Source organism: Gossypium raimondii, chromosome 10, assembly GCF_025698545.1.
Source record: "Gossypium raimondii isolate GPD5lz chromosome 10, ASM2569854v1, whole genome shotgun sequence".
In the NCBI taxonomy this organism is placed as follows: domain Eukaryota; kingdom Viridiplantae; phylum Streptophyta; class Magnoliopsida; order Malvales; family Malvaceae; genus Gossypium; species Gossypium raimondii.
In genome coordinates this window covers 13,891,643-13,910,315 of record NC_068574.1, presented here as the reverse complement: position 1 = coordinate 13,910,315, position 18,673 = coordinate 13,891,643, and the positions used below count along the sequence as shown (strand labels likewise).

Genomic DNA, 18,673 nt, shown 5'->3' with positions numbered 1-18,673 from the left:
GTTCTTCATTGGTTGGGAACTCTATAGTAAGCCAAACAACCACACACTTTAAAATAATCTAAGTTTGCCATCTGACCCTTCCATAACTCATATGGAGATACTATAAGTTTTCTCAATGGTATTTTGTTAAGGATATAATACGCAGTCAATAATACTTCACCCCATAGACTATATGGAAGTTTAGCATTTAACAACATCGAGTTAATGTAACGAGATTTTGTGCAAGTGTACACAGTCATTCAAGTAATAAGTAAACTGAGTTATCATTTCCACAGGGACTGTTTATGTTAATCGATTATTTGTAAAATTATTAGTTAACAATTTGGTGGTAAAAACACAATATTTTGAGTGGTGGATGATTAAATTAAATTATCTAGATGCAAGATGATCCCTATGCAATTAAATCTAAATAAAAATGATCTAAATGTATGAATGGGTTTTAGAAACAAAAACACGATTTCAACAATCAATAACATGTATAGTTGTATTTTAATTATCATGTGTTGTAGTTGTATTCACTTCTTGTACATGTTCATGCATTCAAGTTAGAAATTTTGTAATTAAATAAGCTATAATTGATTGTAATTTATATAAGTAGACTAGGTTTGTGTCTGTATCCATTAGTAATGCCCAAAATTTAGCTCCAAGAAATAGAATCGGGTTTAGAGTGTTACATCTAGTTTCAACGATCTAGTAAAGAAATCGATTATACTATATAATTAGGTCTCAAATAATTTATAATTAAGTTCTATATTTTTTCCTATTAATTATAAACTTATTTTTTCATGAAGTCATTCCACTATAATATCTAATTGATCTCCCATTAATTACATATCATTACGAAAGTTACTCGATCAATGCTCGTCCAATGACATTGTCATCAGTGTATTACCCTCATGGGATATCCTTAATCTCATTGGGATAAATTCGTTCTCCCAATATAATCCTATTTTATCTCATGGTAACCCCTACATCTTCTTTCATGAAAAGCCAATTACTACAAAATAGGAATTAAGTCATTTATCACAAAGACAAGCGAACCGTTGTCACATTTACTTTTCATCTATCATTTAATGCCAATGAGAGTATCATTTACCCATTTCTTGGGTTATGAATTCCACTACTGTGAGTGGTGCTACACACTGTAGAAGTCGTATACCCAACACACTAGCTTTCGGTTCATTTTCTATTTGAACTTAGGCTTTTACTTACATCAAAGTGTAGAAGTCATGCATATATAGTCTGTCATCCACTTAGGATTTAGGTATGTCACACCATGAACGTCACAAGTGAATAAATCCATAAATGGATTTAGAATCTATTCTTCTGGGTCCAGTCTGATGTACTGTTAGTCCAGTCAGTCACATCTATGTCTCTATCTTCAGCAAGTCATCCGCTCTGATGCTCAAGACAAAACTTCTCCCCAATTGGACTTAATAGATGGAATATTAGTCTTTCAATCGGTTTTCTCATTTCTGATTAGACTAATGACATGTTTAGGTTCGTCTACTAATATAAACTGTCTTTTTATATTACATCCAACCACATAATACTACTTAGTATTAGTTAAACATTAGACAAGCAGTGAACAACATTTGCTTCCATTTTGATTTGCATGAAAAAACCACATGAGGAAAATATTTAAAGTATTAATGTAATTCATGAAAAATTTTATTAATCAATCTATTCGAAAAATTTTATTAATGTAATGCAAATGTTCAAGTATACACGTCGAATCAAGTAATAAAGTGATGAGTGAGTATCGTCTCCACAGGGATCAGAATTGTCTAAAATAATTAGTTATGCTATTACTATGAAATTGACTAATTGAACCGAGAAAAAAGGAGCTGGTGAATAATTGTTAAAGATATGAAATTAAGGATTAAGAAAATCAATTATGACTAAAAATATGCTATGGAAATTAAAATGTTGTGGCAATTCTCAAAGAGTAAGTGGGAAAGAGTAAGTGGAATTACTTGGGTTTATTTCGATAACATAATAATGCCATGGAAAAATCTTGACCATTCTACTATTCAGAGAATCATCGTTGCAGTCTGCTTCTTTTGAAAGATGGACTTTGAGATATCATTTTGAGTTGTTGTATGTCTACAGACTCAATAATGATATCTAGATTTTTCTGCATTTTTCTGTACAAGTTGCAACTTCTATGTCTAGAGTGCTACAATTATTCTTTCGAGTACTTTCTTGTATCAACCGATTATAATCCAATCTAATTTATCTTTCCAAAATTATATCAAATCTAATAACAAACTACACAGTCAACTACGTTTAGAGCTTGCATACATGTATTAAAAATAATCAGAAATCGGATGAAATAATATTCAACTCAAAATCAAACCATGGGCATTAAAAGTTAATAAAAATTCACCCAAAATAATTTCAACCCAAAGAAAATTAGTTCATGGGTTGAACATTAGAATTCATAACAGAACCATTCAACGTCATTGTTTAAATTCAAAAATCACAAACTCAAATCAGAAAATAAAGGCAGAACTGCAGTAAGCTTTCGCTACTCCAGGTTTCACTTTAATAATGAGAATTGATGCAAAACCCAGGACAGATTTCTCTTCCCCTTCTATGCGTCTGTAGTTCTTATGCTCTGTAAGCTGCTACCCTTTTCACTCTTCCTCTGAGAATGTATGAGAATTTGATGCAGAGAGATAGAAACTATTATTCTCTCTTTTTCTCTTTCTTTGATCCTTCTTTTCTTTATCTTTTTCGTTCTTATTTATAAGGTAGGTCTCTCCCTCTCAACACACACCTCTTGCTTCCTCTTTTTGAGGGTGATTTATTTGGTCTATGTACAGCTGGCTGAGAGTGACGTGGACTGAGTGCTGTGTCATCTTCCTGGAATTGCCATGGCATTCGTGCTGGCAATCTAACCAACATTTTTTCATGGCAATATTTCACTTTCTTCATTTTCCTATCCTTTTTCTCTTCTCTTCTTCATCCTGTACCTGTTGTCAATCACAAACAACACATTTCTTCCCCAATTATAGAAGTCACAAATAATAACATGTATAGCACAATCCAAACTTTGTTATGTAATGTCTTAAAAATATCTAAAAAATGAAAACATATTTACTTAATTACAATCAATTAATCCAATCTAGAGGCTGAAATAAAACTCCTTTCAAGAGTTATCATGTACTTGATGAAAATACAACATAGGGCACCAGATCCAACAATCCCCACAACTAATTTACACATGGAAGGGTTGGTGGTTTAAGGCGTCCTCAATCACTATAACCAACTTATCGGTTGAATGAGAAAATTTGTTATCAAGGATTTGTTCGAACTTGGAGTAAAATCGAGCCTGAACCTGAAATTTCATCATATTGATTTATTTAATTAAATTTCATTTTTGTCTAGTTTTACTATTATTTCAATTTTAATTATTTTTAATTTTATTATATTTAGATTCCCCTTTTTTTTTGCTAGACCATCATATGTCGTGGGCACGAAAGTTGTCTAAACGCGCAATTTAGTTGAATCGAATAACAATTTTAGATATCTCAATCTCTGTGGGATCAACCTTACTCTCTATATTGCTATTTATTTATTTATTCTTTAGGCGTAGAAATATTATTTTTTGGTGAACCTGACACACATACGCGCACACACATATACATCACACATAAACAATCATAGAAAAATTTCTACATGGGCTTTTGAAATGAAAAATGGATGAAACTAGCAAGTGGTCCCGAGAAGAAGAAAAATTATAACACATTTTACATCGGGACATTTATTTCTTCTTCTCGGGACCACTTGCTAGTTTCATCCATTTTTCATTTCAAAAGCCCATGTAGAAATTATAACACAATTGAGGAATAGCTTTAAAAGAGCTTTAAGAAAATTTTGTGTTTTAGTCAGAGGGCTTTGTATTCGGGGTTTTGGGCAATGTATGTTTAGTACATTTAGATTTATTTTCTCCATATTGTACTCTTATTTGTTTACTCATTTAGTAAAAAGCCAAAGCCTCTTTTCCCGTGGTTTTTATCCTATTCGAAGGAGTTTTCCACGTAAAATTTGTGTTCGATCTTCTCTTCCTTTTTCTATTTCGTTGTTTATACGGGTCGATCCCTGTCAATTTTAATTACTTTTATTATATTTAGATTCCCTTTTTTATTTTTGCATAGACCATCATATATCGTGACACAAAAGTTGTCTAGATGCACAATCTGATTGAATTAGATAACAAATTTAGATGTCCAATCTCTATGGGATCAATCTTACTCTTTATATTATTATTTATTTACTGTTTAAGCGTAAAAATATTATTTTGGTTAATCCGACATGCAGGCACAATAATATACATGATACATAAACAATTATAGAAGTATTTCTATATAGGCTCTTGAAATAGTGACAAATGGATAATCTCATTGGGTGACATATCATTTATTTATTAATAAAAATATATGCGACAAATTATAGAGTAGTATTGGTAGAAAGATATGCAAAAATCGTGTCAACTTGAAAGGTTAAATTAAAATTATTTATAGACTTTTTATTATTTTTTTATAAAATAAGAGTATATTCATAAATTAAAATTCCATATTTCAAACTCGAAAGCCCAATATAATTTACTTTAACTATGTAATCTTTTTTGTAGTAATTATATCCAACAAAGATTTTCTTACCCTTTCAAAACACCATGGCATATAGATGCAAGTACAAATGTTTTGAGTCGAAACGGATTAGGCTTGGTTCGAGTTTAAGCGTAATATTAATATATTTTATATTTGTTTAAACTCGACTTGAAATATTGACTTCAAATTTTGTCCACTCAAATTTATAAATAGCTAACCAAGTATATTTAGACTTACTCATTTTAATTTTTTAAATATATATTTATATTAATTTTATTTAATATTTAATAATTTTATATATTTTTCACTTATTAAAATTGTATATATAAGCCTATTAACAATTTTTAATATTTAATTTATAATATTATACATTAGATTTAGTTTTATGCGTTATAATATAATATAATATAAACAGAAAAATGATTTGGGTTGGGCCAAGCTTTGGGCTTGATTGTTCGAGCCTTAAACTTGTGTTGACAAAATTTATCAAATCAAACATAAAATTATTAAAATTATTAAAAAAAGTATAAAAATATAAAACATCTTTAAATTTTTAAAAAATTAATTAATTACAAACGTGCGTGAGTAAAGTTAATAGATGTTAGCTTTTCTATCTATTTTGGGTGATCGACAAACAATACAATTAGTTCAATAGTTAAAAGAGGTGAAAAATTAAATTAAATATTAAAATAATTTTTTATTATAAAGTTGGAAAGCCAAATAAATCATTATAAAGAATTTATATTTATTTTTATGATATTTACCGATTACCGAATAAAGTAGTTATGTTTTTATGTTTTTATTTAATATAAAAATGTCAGTGCAAATTTTTAAATTTAATAAAATATTTAAAAGAATTAATTTAATATGATTATATTGATGCACATTATCATTTTTAGCATAACAATACAAAGTGGTAAAAGATATGAACGAGGCATCTATATTTTTTAGGTTGTTCTATTCTTAAAATCGACTTCATCATTGTGGAATTGAGCGGAATAGCCTTTTAGTTGAAGAGGTTAACTCAAATTTCAGCTGCCATGCGAAAACAAAAGTCGATGAAAGTGGAATGAGGTCGCCTTAAGATACAATGAACGTGGACAGGTTTTATCCTTATAATTAGGTCTTTCAAGTCTCATTAATGAGGAAGCTCAAGGAACTAAATAAATAATCATAATAGAAAGGCTAAAAGTAGGGTTTTGGTATTGAACCCTAAAGAAAAGAGACCAACAGCAAAGTCCCAAGGTGAAGCACTAACTTTAAAGCCAATATTCCCAATATTCTTTAGTCTTTGGTCAGAAATTAATCCTTCTGCCTCTCCACTAAGTCTGGTACATCGAACCTAGACGCATTTCGAATGAGTTGAATATTATTTAATATTATTAGTAACCTTTTTTTCTTGAAAAATGGTATATGTGCTGTCAAAGCTGAAGAGTATGGATCTAGACATGACAATATTAAAGATGTTGGTATACTGAAGGTATGGATTTAGATATGACAATATTAAAGATCTTGGACTTGGAGAAAACATGACAAAATTGAATTTTTGTTGCTGTTTTATTTATCTTTTCACTTATAATTGGGAGTTATAAAATAACAAATGTCAAAGAGCGAAAAAAACAATCTGGTTCTTTAAATAAATAAAAGAAATTAATATAAAACCATCCAACTTATTTCTTCATTGAGTTAAAGCTCTTATTATCAGATATCCATGCATAAATTCTAATAACATGATCAAAAATGAAATATATTAAAATTAGAAACTTAATTTCGTGCAAACATTTTTATTATCATGTCTCACATTAAGTATACATACATTCATAGGGTACATATTTGGATATCCAAATTTATCATTAGTTTCGATAACATAGATGAAAGAAAACAAAATATAAAAACCACACCTTGTGTTTTTCAAACTTAATACATAGAGATTTGTTTGAAAGGTGTTTTTATTTAGATGGAAAAAGATGCCATCGCTTCGCCTATGCTTAAGAACACCCTTCCTCCAATTTTGGGCACAAAGTTAGCCAATTTCAACTTGTGAATAACTTGCCACCTAGGGTTTGCAATAGCCAGCTGCAACAGCCAGATGTAAATTGGCATACATGAATTAAAAAAAAAAAAAACGTAAAATAACATAGCCTTGTATACATACCTTCATCCCATTTGAATCAAAATTCTTATGCAGTTCCTCCAGAGACGCGATGCCCGATGTATCGATGTCCATCAAATCTAATACCATTCATTAACATGCAAAATCCATTGTGAGGAACAATTAATGAATAAATGATTCAATAATCTCTTCAAAACATAATCCATATTTCACCAACTCTTACTAGAAATGTCAAGGATTACTATTTGAATAGTCTTTTCTGCATTTCTCAGCTTGATGTCCTTTTCCTCCTCAATAACCCATTTCATAATCCTTAAAAAATAAAACAAATCATTACTCCAAAATAATGAATGCTTTTTTCATGATGTTTCTTGCTTGTCTTGGAGCATTTTAATACCATGTCATAATTTATTACTGTGGGGATAGAGGTGAAGTAAGTAGTTACCTTTCTCTGACAAAATTGGCGTTTGCAAAACAAAGTAAAGCAGATTTGAGGCGCATTATTAAGACACCTGGAGTCTTGACAGCCATTGGATATTGATTGACATCACCGAATGCATCAGTTTCAGGAAGCTTTCCAAGGGTTTCAGTTCCTGGTCGAATTGATACCACTATTATCTTTGCGAAGGATATTGTTACCTGCAACCATATTAAAACTTAGGTACCTATAGGGTATGGATAAAACCTTTGCAATGACGAAAGCAGAGTGGCATGCCTGACATTTTTCAAGGCCTCACACACCATACATGTCAAGTTATAAGACTCTCATTTCACAAAAAGCCTTCTGTTTGATTCGAGACCAATATGTTTTGTTTCTTGGAACTAAATCTGACGTGTTGAGACAACTAGTTGACTTTATGTCTATGTCATGTACACTTTTCCCTATAAGATATGAACCTTCCTTTGTGTTGTAAAATGTTCTCTCTTTTTTTTTTTAAAACGCATGCCTCACCCATGTTGGAGATTACTGTTGACAGAAGAGTTCACAGTCCACTCGCATCATATTCTCATGTTATAATTAATCCTATTTAAGGTATTTTATATATAGATTAATAATTCATATTGGGAATATTTAGACATTTTCATATATTTTTTACGTTTTAATTAGTTTTTACGTGGCACTTTAATCATATGGTGCAACAACCTTGTTGGGTGGTTTAGAGTGAAAGTAAGTGTTACCGCCACAAGAAGGCCAATCTCCACAGTTGCAAACAGCACTCCCAGAAAGGCCCCAATGCAAGCCAGGAAATCTAGCTTATCAACCTTCCAAATATTGCAAGCTTCATTGACGTCGATGAGTCCCGGCAGCGCCGACAGAATAATCGAAGCAAGGATCGCCACCGGTGTGTAGTACAACAGCTTTGTCAAAAGTTCCAATGATATGAACACCGTAACAGCCATCACAATGTTTGACATTGCGGTTTCACAACCCGCGCTGAAATTCACCGCTGTCCGCGAGAATGAACCTGCAACATTTTACTCCGACTCGGGTTTGAGTTATTTGAATTGAAGGGTGGTACGAGTAGGAATATAAATGTAGGTAGGTTAATTACCGGTTGCGACATAGCAAGAAGTGAAGGAACCGATGATGTTCATGAACCCCATGGCTACCATTTCTTTGTTGCCATCAAGGTGGTAACCTTTTATGGCTGCGAAAGATCGACCAACTGCAATTGCTTCCTATGATTCACAAAAAGTAGAACAGTAAGCTGTTATAAAGACTTAACGAACATATAAGATTAAGTCAGACTCAGACGCCAACCGTGAGTGCAATTATAGCTACAATCAACCCAATCTTAGCCAGTTCCCCAACATGTGGTCCGTTGAACTGCAACTGATCAACTGAACTTGGATTTAAGCCTCCTTTGATGTGTTTCACGATGTCAACTCCGTGTTTATCGGCTTTGGTAAGGAAAACGATGAGTGTGGCTAAAACGACAGACACCAGAGGAGCAATGGCTGGCAACCAGAATAGTTTTTTGTTCTTTCTACCCTGATATACAAATTATAGAAATAATAATAATTTAAAGATGATTTCTTGAAGATGCAGATATTCAATTAATCAAATTTTGGGAAACAAGCTGCAGTTCTTACCAAAAATCTTGTGATTAAGATGAATATCAGGAAAGAACATCCGAGTAGGAAGTTATAAGGATTCCACTGCAGTAAAAAAAACAAAAGAAAAAGAAATTAATATTAACGAATTCAAGAACTCGTATGATTTGTTAAGTGATTGGACAGTACGGGATGTTGGAAGGAACTCCAAACGACTTTCAATACAGAGACAACATCGGTCTTGTTCGTAAAATGAGTGATTCCAAGCAGTCCTTTAAGTTGTTGAAGAACAATGACAATGGCGGCGCCTGCCATGAACCCCACTATTGCAGCATGTGAAAGAAAATCGATAAGGAAACCTGACCTGTAAAATCTCCACAAGGATTAAAATATGCATGAAATCTTGTAAGAAAATGATGGGAAAGAAAGGGGTTAATAAGAAAATGCCAAGAGAAAAAGAAGTGATAAATTAACCTGAAGAGTCCAAAGGCAGCTTGAAAGGTACCCGCAAAGAAAGTTACAGTGAGCACAAGTTTATGGTAAGCAATGGGATTAGCCATTGGATCCTCAAGTTTCTGAACCATCGACGATAGAAGGAGTGAAATCACGGCCACCGGTCCGATCGCTATCTCTCTTGAAGTTCCCATCAGGGTGTAAATAAGAGGTGGGACGACACTCGTGTCTGATCCACAGATTCATTAGTAAAATAGAAGATCTAATCAATTTCAGACGCCAAAAGTATAGCAAAAATTTTCATCTAGCAGCTTACAGAGGCCATATTGAGGATCAAGTTTCGCCAAAGTTGCATATCCGATACTCTGTACGAAAATACAATGATATGAGTAACAGAAGGGGGGGGGGGAGGCAGAATTTGATGGAGAATTGAACTTAAAGTAAAAACCTGAGGAATGCAGAGGCTTGCAAGAGTTAGACCAGCCAGTAAATCATGCTTGAACTGATTTGGTTTGTAGTTTTGACACCAAGAAAGGATGGGAAAGATTGCTTTCAACATTGAAAAGAGTTCATGTTTCAAGCCGGACTGCATGTTAAGAAATGGGACTTTGTTTCTCCATGAAACAGCAGTTCCAATGAGCTCTTGGCTAAGCCCTGGTGGCTTGGGGGTGTTGAGCACCCACTGGACCCTTTCTACATAGTCATGTCTCTCGAGGTCCGCCATTTCTTGATCACTGGTTGTTGTATTATTGAGTGGAGAAGCCATGGTTTTTGTTTTGAAGTGTTTGGGGTAACCCAAGGCCCTTTCTTTTTTCAGCTACTTCACCACTCCGATCGCTATCTCTATTTTTGTTTCAAGTTTTTGCTGTAACAGACATGATATGACATTGATTTATAGATGGTAACTCAAGGGATGATATATCACTGGCCTATGACATTAGTGGAGAAAATAAGAGCGCTATTTGTAGGTCATGAAAGCCAGACTCTCTCTCTCTATATATATTAAATATGTTGGCATATTGGGTATATATATAATATTTAAAACATTGTAATCTGTTTTTTTTAAATATATATTTTGAATATTTTACTATACTTTTAAAACACTATCAGTACAAAAACTTTAATAATAGTTGCCAAATATTTCTCTTTAAATCTTAAATGTGATGTTTTTTAATTAAAAAATCTTAGATGTGATATATGAATTTAAATTACATTCTATTGTATTTATTGTTACATTTAATGTAATATATTGTAACCTCTTTAATATTTTTTACATAACGGTAATTTGTTTAGGTGATATTATCGTACAGATATATTACATCTCGAATTATTTGTTGCCTTCGCTTAACAGATATTCATTACCATTCTTGAATTTATCACATGACATACACCTATGTCTATGTCTACACATAATAAATATGTTAATGTTGTTTAACATGGAGTCTTCCCTCTTATTATTAACTAGTTTTAACTCCACACGCACTTATATATGGTTGCAGAGTTTGCAGCACTATAAATGGAGGCGAAAACGTGAAAAAGCAGGCCAAAAGAGCATAGTTGCAAAAGATGCAAATGCAATGGACTATATTGATTACAAATTGACAAATACCCAAAAAGCTCACTCAAAGACACCATTTTCAGAGGTATTTCTAAAAACAGAATATGTTCTTCGGGAATGTCTTTCTTTGGCCTTAGTTCTTTTCGACCTTTTTTATATGTTATAATAAACTCATAAATTTAATTTCTCCAATGTAATTTGTCATGCATGTTGAATTACACGGATGCTAATTGCCTAGAAATTAAGTACTTAATTACAAGTGTTTGGTTGTAGTCATCACTTCGGTTGATATTGTGATAAAGAAATAAGACAGGATAAATAAGTGACACCAATGATTATTTATATAGTTTAGTTTTCTTACGTCTATAGAACCAAACTCAATGAGTAATTTTACTATCTTTAATCCTTGATACAACATGTAATTCAAGATCTATCATTTTCCTAGTATAACAACCTCACTTCTGTATCTTAAAGTCTTAAAACCCTCATCTCTAAATTCTCTCCCTAAGAAGTGAGAACGTAGGTTGTAAGCACAATCCATTTACTCTCAAATGCATTCACACATACGTTCCTCAATGAATAATAAAGTGCTCTCAAATGCTCAATACAAAAACTTATACAAGTCTCTCAATATATAGAAGTTTTAGACTTGCTAACATACTGGAGATCAATTACAATCCAAATCCCTTAATAACGATAACTGTAAAAAGCAAAATAAAATATATACTAGTAAAGACCAATGTAAAGTGGGCTATTGGAGATTCATTCTTCAATGGTATCTTTAATGTGATCCTAATTCGATCTCCACAATTTAAGGGATTCAATTGTTTGACATTATCTAATCCAATCTTTAATGGAAGTTGCTTTAAACAGTCTGGTCTTCCAAGTCGAGCTTTCATATATCTAGAATATCATAACCATTCAAAGTCAAAAGATTTTGTTTCAATAATTTGTCAACTCCAAATATAGCAAGTAACAAACAAACTATTGTAGTGATGGCGGAAGTGGTCACATCTGTTTGGAACCTAGCCTGCCACTTCAAAAATTTGCCTCAACAATATCCTCTTTTGGAAATTTTTTGAACAAAACCAAACAAGGCAAGACGCTACTCATTATTAACACCTATAGCTCCTCTTCAACACACCCCTTAATCTAACATACTTAGTATTACGTTGTCAAGATCTACAAAAATAAAAACCTACTTGAAAATATAAAATAGTAGAAAGCAACAAGTAGGGTCATCTCCACATAGATTAATGATAATTTTATTGCTTAAGTAAAAACTAGTAAAGTAAATAAAAGAGGGTTTTTATAAATTTTAAAAAATTCAAATTAAAAACTAAAATGAAGAAATAAATAATTAAAAGTCTTGAAAATCAATAGGGAAAAAATTTAGTCGAAGGTAAAATTTTCGTTTGATTCATAAGTTCAATAATTGATGCAATGATATCTTTAATGCCTTTAATAAATTAGTTCTAGTTGCTGACTTAATGTTGGGCAACCGATCTCACCTTATCTGTTTGGTAATCAAGAGACAACCCATTTGAAATTACTTCCCTAATCAATAAGTAACCTTGTAACTCAGTGTCCAATATTTAACTTATTGGCCATATTAAGAATAAGGGACACCTAAATCTAACAAACAAACTCACTTAAATGAGGTTTATTTAAGCTTGATCACACATCCACACCACATAACCATAAACTATGACATACACAATTATGCAATTCATCTCTAGTGTTGGAATGAATTTAAAAATTACGAATTTAATTATTTGATTTGCAAGACAATGGTTCTAAACATCAAATACCAATATTTAACAAACCCGAACAATTGTAATTAAAACAAAAGATGTGTGAATACTAAAGAACAAAAAAAGAATTTAAAGTGAAAAATCAAGTTTTAAGAATTTATTGAATCGAACTTTGATAATTCTTTGACTGGAAAAGGGAGTTTAGAAAGCCATAGAGTTAGAAAATGCAATAAAACAAGAGAATAGATATAATGTTAGAAATTTGCCAAAAGGTCCTAACTCCCTTTAAAAATATGATATTTATATTGTCTAATTGATCTAAAGTAGGTTATAAAAGCTTGCTTGAGGTATAAAAATCATAAAAGATCAATATGCCCTTAAGACTCGGTTAAGACACGTGAAATCACATCAAAATGGAAATGTGGCTCTAGGGCCCGAAGGTTGTAATTGTAAGAGCTGAAAATGGTTCTATAATTGTTTATGTATCATGTATATTATCATATGTGTGTGTGTGTGTTTGTCGGATTCACCAAAAATAATATTTCTACACCTAAACAATAAATAAATAAATAGCAATATAGATGGTAAGGTTGATCCCACAGAGATTGAGATATCTAAAATTTTTATCCGATTCAACTAGATTGCATGTCAAGACAACTTTCATGCCCACTACATATGACATTCTATACAAAAATAAAAACAAAAACAAAAAGGGGAATCTAAATATAATAAAATTAAAAATAATTAAAATTGAAATAATAGTAAAAATAGAAAATAATTAAATTTAATTAAATAAATCAATATGATGAAATTCCAACTTTAGGCTCGATTTTGCTCCGAGTTCGAACCAATCCTTGATAACATTTTTTCATTTAATTGATAAGTTAGTTATACTGATTGAGAACGTCTTAGACTACCAACCCTTCTATGTGTAAATTAGTTATGGGAATTGTTGGATCTAGTGCCCTAAGTATAGTATTTTCGTCAAAGTACAACTATAGTTTGTCGAACAGATTATTTAATAAAATTATTCATGAATTACATTAATACTTTGTATATTCTCCTCACATGGTTTTTGCACGCAAAGCAAAATGGAAGCAAATGTTGCTCATTGGTTGTCTAATGTTTAACTAATACTAAGCAATATTGTGTGGTCGGATCGTAATACAAAAAGACAACTTATATTAGTAGATGAACTTAAACATGTCTTTAGTCTAACCGGAATTGAGTAAACTAATTGAAAAACTAATATGTCATCTATAAAGTCTAATAGTGGAATTCATAGCCCGAGACATGGGTAAATGATATCCTCTCACTGGAATTACATGGTTGATGAAAAGTAAGCATGTCCATGATTTGTTCATCTTTGTGATGAATGATTTAATTACTATTTGATAGTAATTGACTTTTCATGAAAGAAGATATAATGAGATAAAATAGTATCATATTGGGAGAACGAATGTTATCTCAAAGAGATTAAGGATATCTTATGAGAGTAACACACTTATGACAAGGTCATTGGACGAGCACTAATCGAGTTGCTTTCGTAATGGTATGTCGTTGGGGAGAGTTCAGTCACGATACTATAATGGAATGACTTCCTGACTAAATGAGTTTATAATTAATAGGTGAAAAGCTGGAACTTAATTATAAATCATCTTAGCCTTAATTGCATATGTCCAATTAGTCCCTCTGCTTAGCTCGTTGAACCTAGAAATGAATCGCATGTTGAATCAAAATGAACAGAATGAATAGAAATGGAGAAATGAAAAATATATAGAAATGGTTTTGGTTTTTCTCGAAATGGAGGTATGAAATCATTTGAAAATGAATGTTGTTTTCTCAAAATGGAAATAGAAATGAAAACGAGAAATGATTCATTTTCAAATGAACATGGATTCCTAAAAAATGATCGGAAGAATGAGTTTCTGTTTTTGAGCTATTTTGAAGCCTGAAAATGAAAATAAACCATTCAATCATAGTGAACAAGCTGAATGGATAAATATTAAATATACTTTCTCAAAATTTTACCAAGGGTACAATCGTCATAATGTTATCGGAGGTAAAATTATGATGAGAAAATTATTTAATATAAATATTGAAATTTATTTTTGGGAAATAGAAAAACAAATATTGGTTTGGATCAATAATTTGCCACAATTCGCTATGGCAAATTAGAGTCTTTTCGGCACTTATTGATATTGTTTTCCAACTCTTTTAGTTAATTTTATTACATTTTCTGTTTTTTGTAGTTTAAGTTTAATTTCAGCAAATAAGCGTTTTTACACAATTTTTAGCCATGATGTGATCTAACAAGCCAATATGTGCCTAAGGATGAACTAATGAGCTACTTGAGTGTGCAAGAAACTATTCTCAGGCTGAGAATGCGAAGGATGACAATAGTGTCACGACACCAGCATGTGGTGTAACAACATCAGACTTTGAAGACAAAGAATTCACTTCGGAAAGGCAGTGTCGCGACACCAGACGATGAACAAGAATTATTTTAGTTTTAGGTTTGTTAATTAACCTAATTAGGTTAGACTATTTTTGTAACACCCTATACCCGGCTTGGTTGTCAAGCTCAAATATTAAGATGCCACACCACTGTCTCATGTCATACTTATAGTAAATTGTCACATTATTAAGAAATCATACTCTTTATCAATGATCTTATAAATTTTTAGTCAAACATATATCAATAATCATTAGAACATACCAAACATACCTTAAATAAACTTATAGTAATAATTGAACATGCATTGGGATCACTTACCAAAATTTCCAAGAAAATCATGTAGGTATCAATACTAGAACAAGCGTATCGATATTTTCCTGGTACAATATCGATACCATTTGTAAAATCGATACCAAATTAGTATTTTGTTTCTTGTCTAAAATCAAAGTCTTAGAAAATAACGATACCTTTGCAAAAGTATCGATAAAATTACCCTAAGTATCGATACTCGTGATATGGTATCGATATCAATTTACGATTTTGACTTCTTGCACATTTCAATTCACAGAGGTATCGTTTTTACAATATGAATATCGATACATCTGCTTCAGACCAGAAAAGTACAACGTACATAAGCATTTAAGTCATTCCAACATGTACCAACTCATCATGCTATCATATGAACATCAAATAAACGTCAAAATAGTCATAGTAATAGTCTCAAACTTCTAAAGTAAGTCAGAGCAATAATCTACGTAATACGAAACGAATCTCATAAACTTAGGAACAAATAATCTATGGAAGCATCCAAAATGTCATGGTAAATACCAATAAAATTCTACCACATTGCCTCATTCGTAACGAAAACAAATAACAATAACACCTACGAAATCTTAGAAAAGGACATGCTTGGATCACCCCTTGGAACCATACCACCCACACCGGCACACAACTAATCTGCAATGGTTTAAGAAGGAAGTGAGTGACCTTAACAAGCTCAGTGAATGCTAAGAATAACCACAATGCAAACAATTCATCAAGTATCAATGAAACAACCATATAGCATAACCTAAACAGTTCCAACTCTAGTGTCATATTATACTTACTCGTGCATTATTTACTAGTTCATTTACATGGTAATCATATTCACTTTTAAGCATATATCACATTACACATATAATCACATAAAATTTAAGCATATATCACAATACTCATATAATCACATAACATTTAAGCATAAATCACAATACTCAAAAACATGTTTATAAATAAATTACATAATGATCACATATCATATAAACACATATCACAATACACACAAATTCATAATTTAAGATAATTTGACATTTGAGCTATGAAACATAAAAGTGAGCTCTATCATCACTCATAGGATACATGGATCTTCAACACACCACATAGACTCATAGAGTCAAACATGTCTCAAAAGTGAAGCATAAAGCTAACACTCTCCTTATTTCCCCTCACATGTCCTGTTGAATAGAGCTTAGCTCACATTCCCTTATCCCTCCAACATGTCCTAGGACCTCAACACCCAAAATCTCTGTACATATAGGTGAGTACTCACAATCCTATGGCATTTCAACTATATCCAACGATTTTAAGATCACAAGGCCAAAATATTTGAAATCAAACACATATCATTTATCGATTATTCGTGCACTATCACTGCATATTTGTTTTTTTAGCAAAACACTGTCACTAACATTTAACATATACATAACATGTACACATTTTCACTTTCACAACAGTTATCATAACCACATATCACATGTTATAGCATCTCATCTCAATTCACATATTCACAAACATATAAGAACATAGTTCATAAGATAACATAGGTAGGAGAAAGCTTACATTCGGAATTTAGAGTAGGGTTTTAGGCTACTACTAAATTCTTAAATAACACATTGAATCATGTCCATAAGCAATTATTCCAAACACTCACCAATTACGCTTTCGCCAAAAAGCCTAAAGCTCAAACTAGCTTTCCTTGTCTTTATCTTTACTCGTAGAAGGTCCTAATGATTCCAACACTTCAACCAAGTAAATCACTTAACAACACATTCAAAAATCAACTAAGGACTCACCACAAGGAATAAAAAACATAAGTCTAAGTTATGTTCTCATGTAGCCGAAACCTTTAACATAACCAACTTGAAATCCAAATATCCCGATCTGCACTTAATCTTTTCACCTAAAACGAGTTTCATTCAACTAATTATTCATTAATGACTAATTCCCAACCTTTAATCTACACAAAACTATTCAATTCATGGTATCGACTTTTTTGACATGTTTTTGGCTATGTTAACAAAAATTTATTAAAACTCAAGAAATATTTAACGAAACTTCAAGGTAAGTTTAGAAACCTCTTAATCATGTCAAAACTAATTGAAAAACACTTTGAAACACATTTTTACTCAAAATCCCGAAATCCACCATTAACGAGCCAATTTTCAGCTTTTATTCAAAACATGCTATTTAATGGCTAAAAACTTGGTTTTAAAGACTAATTAGCATTTAAAACTATTTAGGAGTTGAATCGTTACCTTAGATGACGAAAAATTGAGCATTTGATCAAAAATCTAAAAAAACCCACTAGTTTGAAAATAAAGGAATCTATGGTGTTTTTGGGTGTTTTTATTGGATTTTATAGAGATATTTGGCTTGAGTGATGATAGAAATCAAAAGAATTAAAGTTAAAGAACAAATAGTGGAAGAGAGGAGCTTTGGGAGCAAGAGAGGACTAAAGCATGAAGATGGAGAAGACTAACGTGAAATTTATAGGTGGGGGATGATATTAGGGTATTTTTATGAATTTGGATTAATTGCCTCTTAAAATATCAAATTTTTTACTCTTTTACAAATCAGTCCAATTTTCAAAATTAAAAGTATTTAAAACTCATTTTTAGAAATTGATTTAATTTTCTAAAAACCATAACAAAAAACATTACTGATAAACTATATTGCAAAATCCCGAACACTCTAAGGCTAAAATTCCTAAATTACCCCTAAAACTCCTAGGCACTATATTGGGGTGTTACAATTTTGGCTATAAATAGTTATGTTTAGCCTCACTTTGGGAGGCTTGGCCGATTGAGCCACTTAGTTTATTTTAGGGTTTTTATTTTAGTTTTTCCTTTATTTCAATTTAATCTTTTTATGTTATAAACCATTTTTTTCTCTTTGTTTAACTTGGATCGATTTCGATCCAAGGCTTTAATTAAGTAATTTTTATTTATTTCTTTTTTATTTTCAATTGTAATTGGGATTGTCTTCGCAACTATCAAAGGAAATTCGACTTTCGTGTGCAAATCAATATCGAAATAGATCAATTTCTCTATTCTCTTTTTCTATTTAACCTTCTACTTTGCATGTTGAATATGAAATTAGGGAAAATTGCATCTAGATTCATGAGTAGCTAATTGTTGGGAAATGTGTCCATATTTTACTAAACATGTAACTGTTTTCTATTTATTTGAACGATGAATTAATAAATAAATTTAATTTCACATTTCATTATTATGTCTTTTGTATTTATATATTTTATATTTTACATGCATAGAGAAATTTTGACAAGCAAATATTAGCTCATTAATTGTCAAAAGTTTAAACTGAAGATAAGTCGCATTGTAAAGAACAACT

General features: G+C 31.4%; 1 protein-coding gene across 1 annotated transcript; it reads right to left on the bottom strand.

Moving 5' to 3' along the window:
- Positions 1-6,372: 6,372 nt before the first annotated feature.
- Positions 6,373-10,206, bottom strand: LOC105778413 (sulfate transporter 2.1). Its single transcript, XM_012602104.2, has 12 exons — positions 9,686-10,206; positions 9,554-9,602; positions 9,259-9,466; positions 8,974-9,148; positions 8,824-8,889; positions 8,492-8,722; positions 8,283-8,409; positions 7,909-8,195; positions 7,175-7,368; positions 6,953-7,041; positions 6,772-6,848; positions 6,373-6,692 (listed from the first exon to the last, which is right to left on the bottom strand). The coding sequence occupies exons 1-12, from the start codon at positions 10,001-10,003 to the stop codon at positions 6,570-6,572; spliced, it is 1,944 nt and encodes a 647-aa protein (XP_012457558.1). The 5' UTR covers positions 10,004-10,206; the 3' UTR covers positions 6,373-6,569.
- Between the last annotated feature and the right edge of the window lie 8,467 nt (positions 10,207-18,673).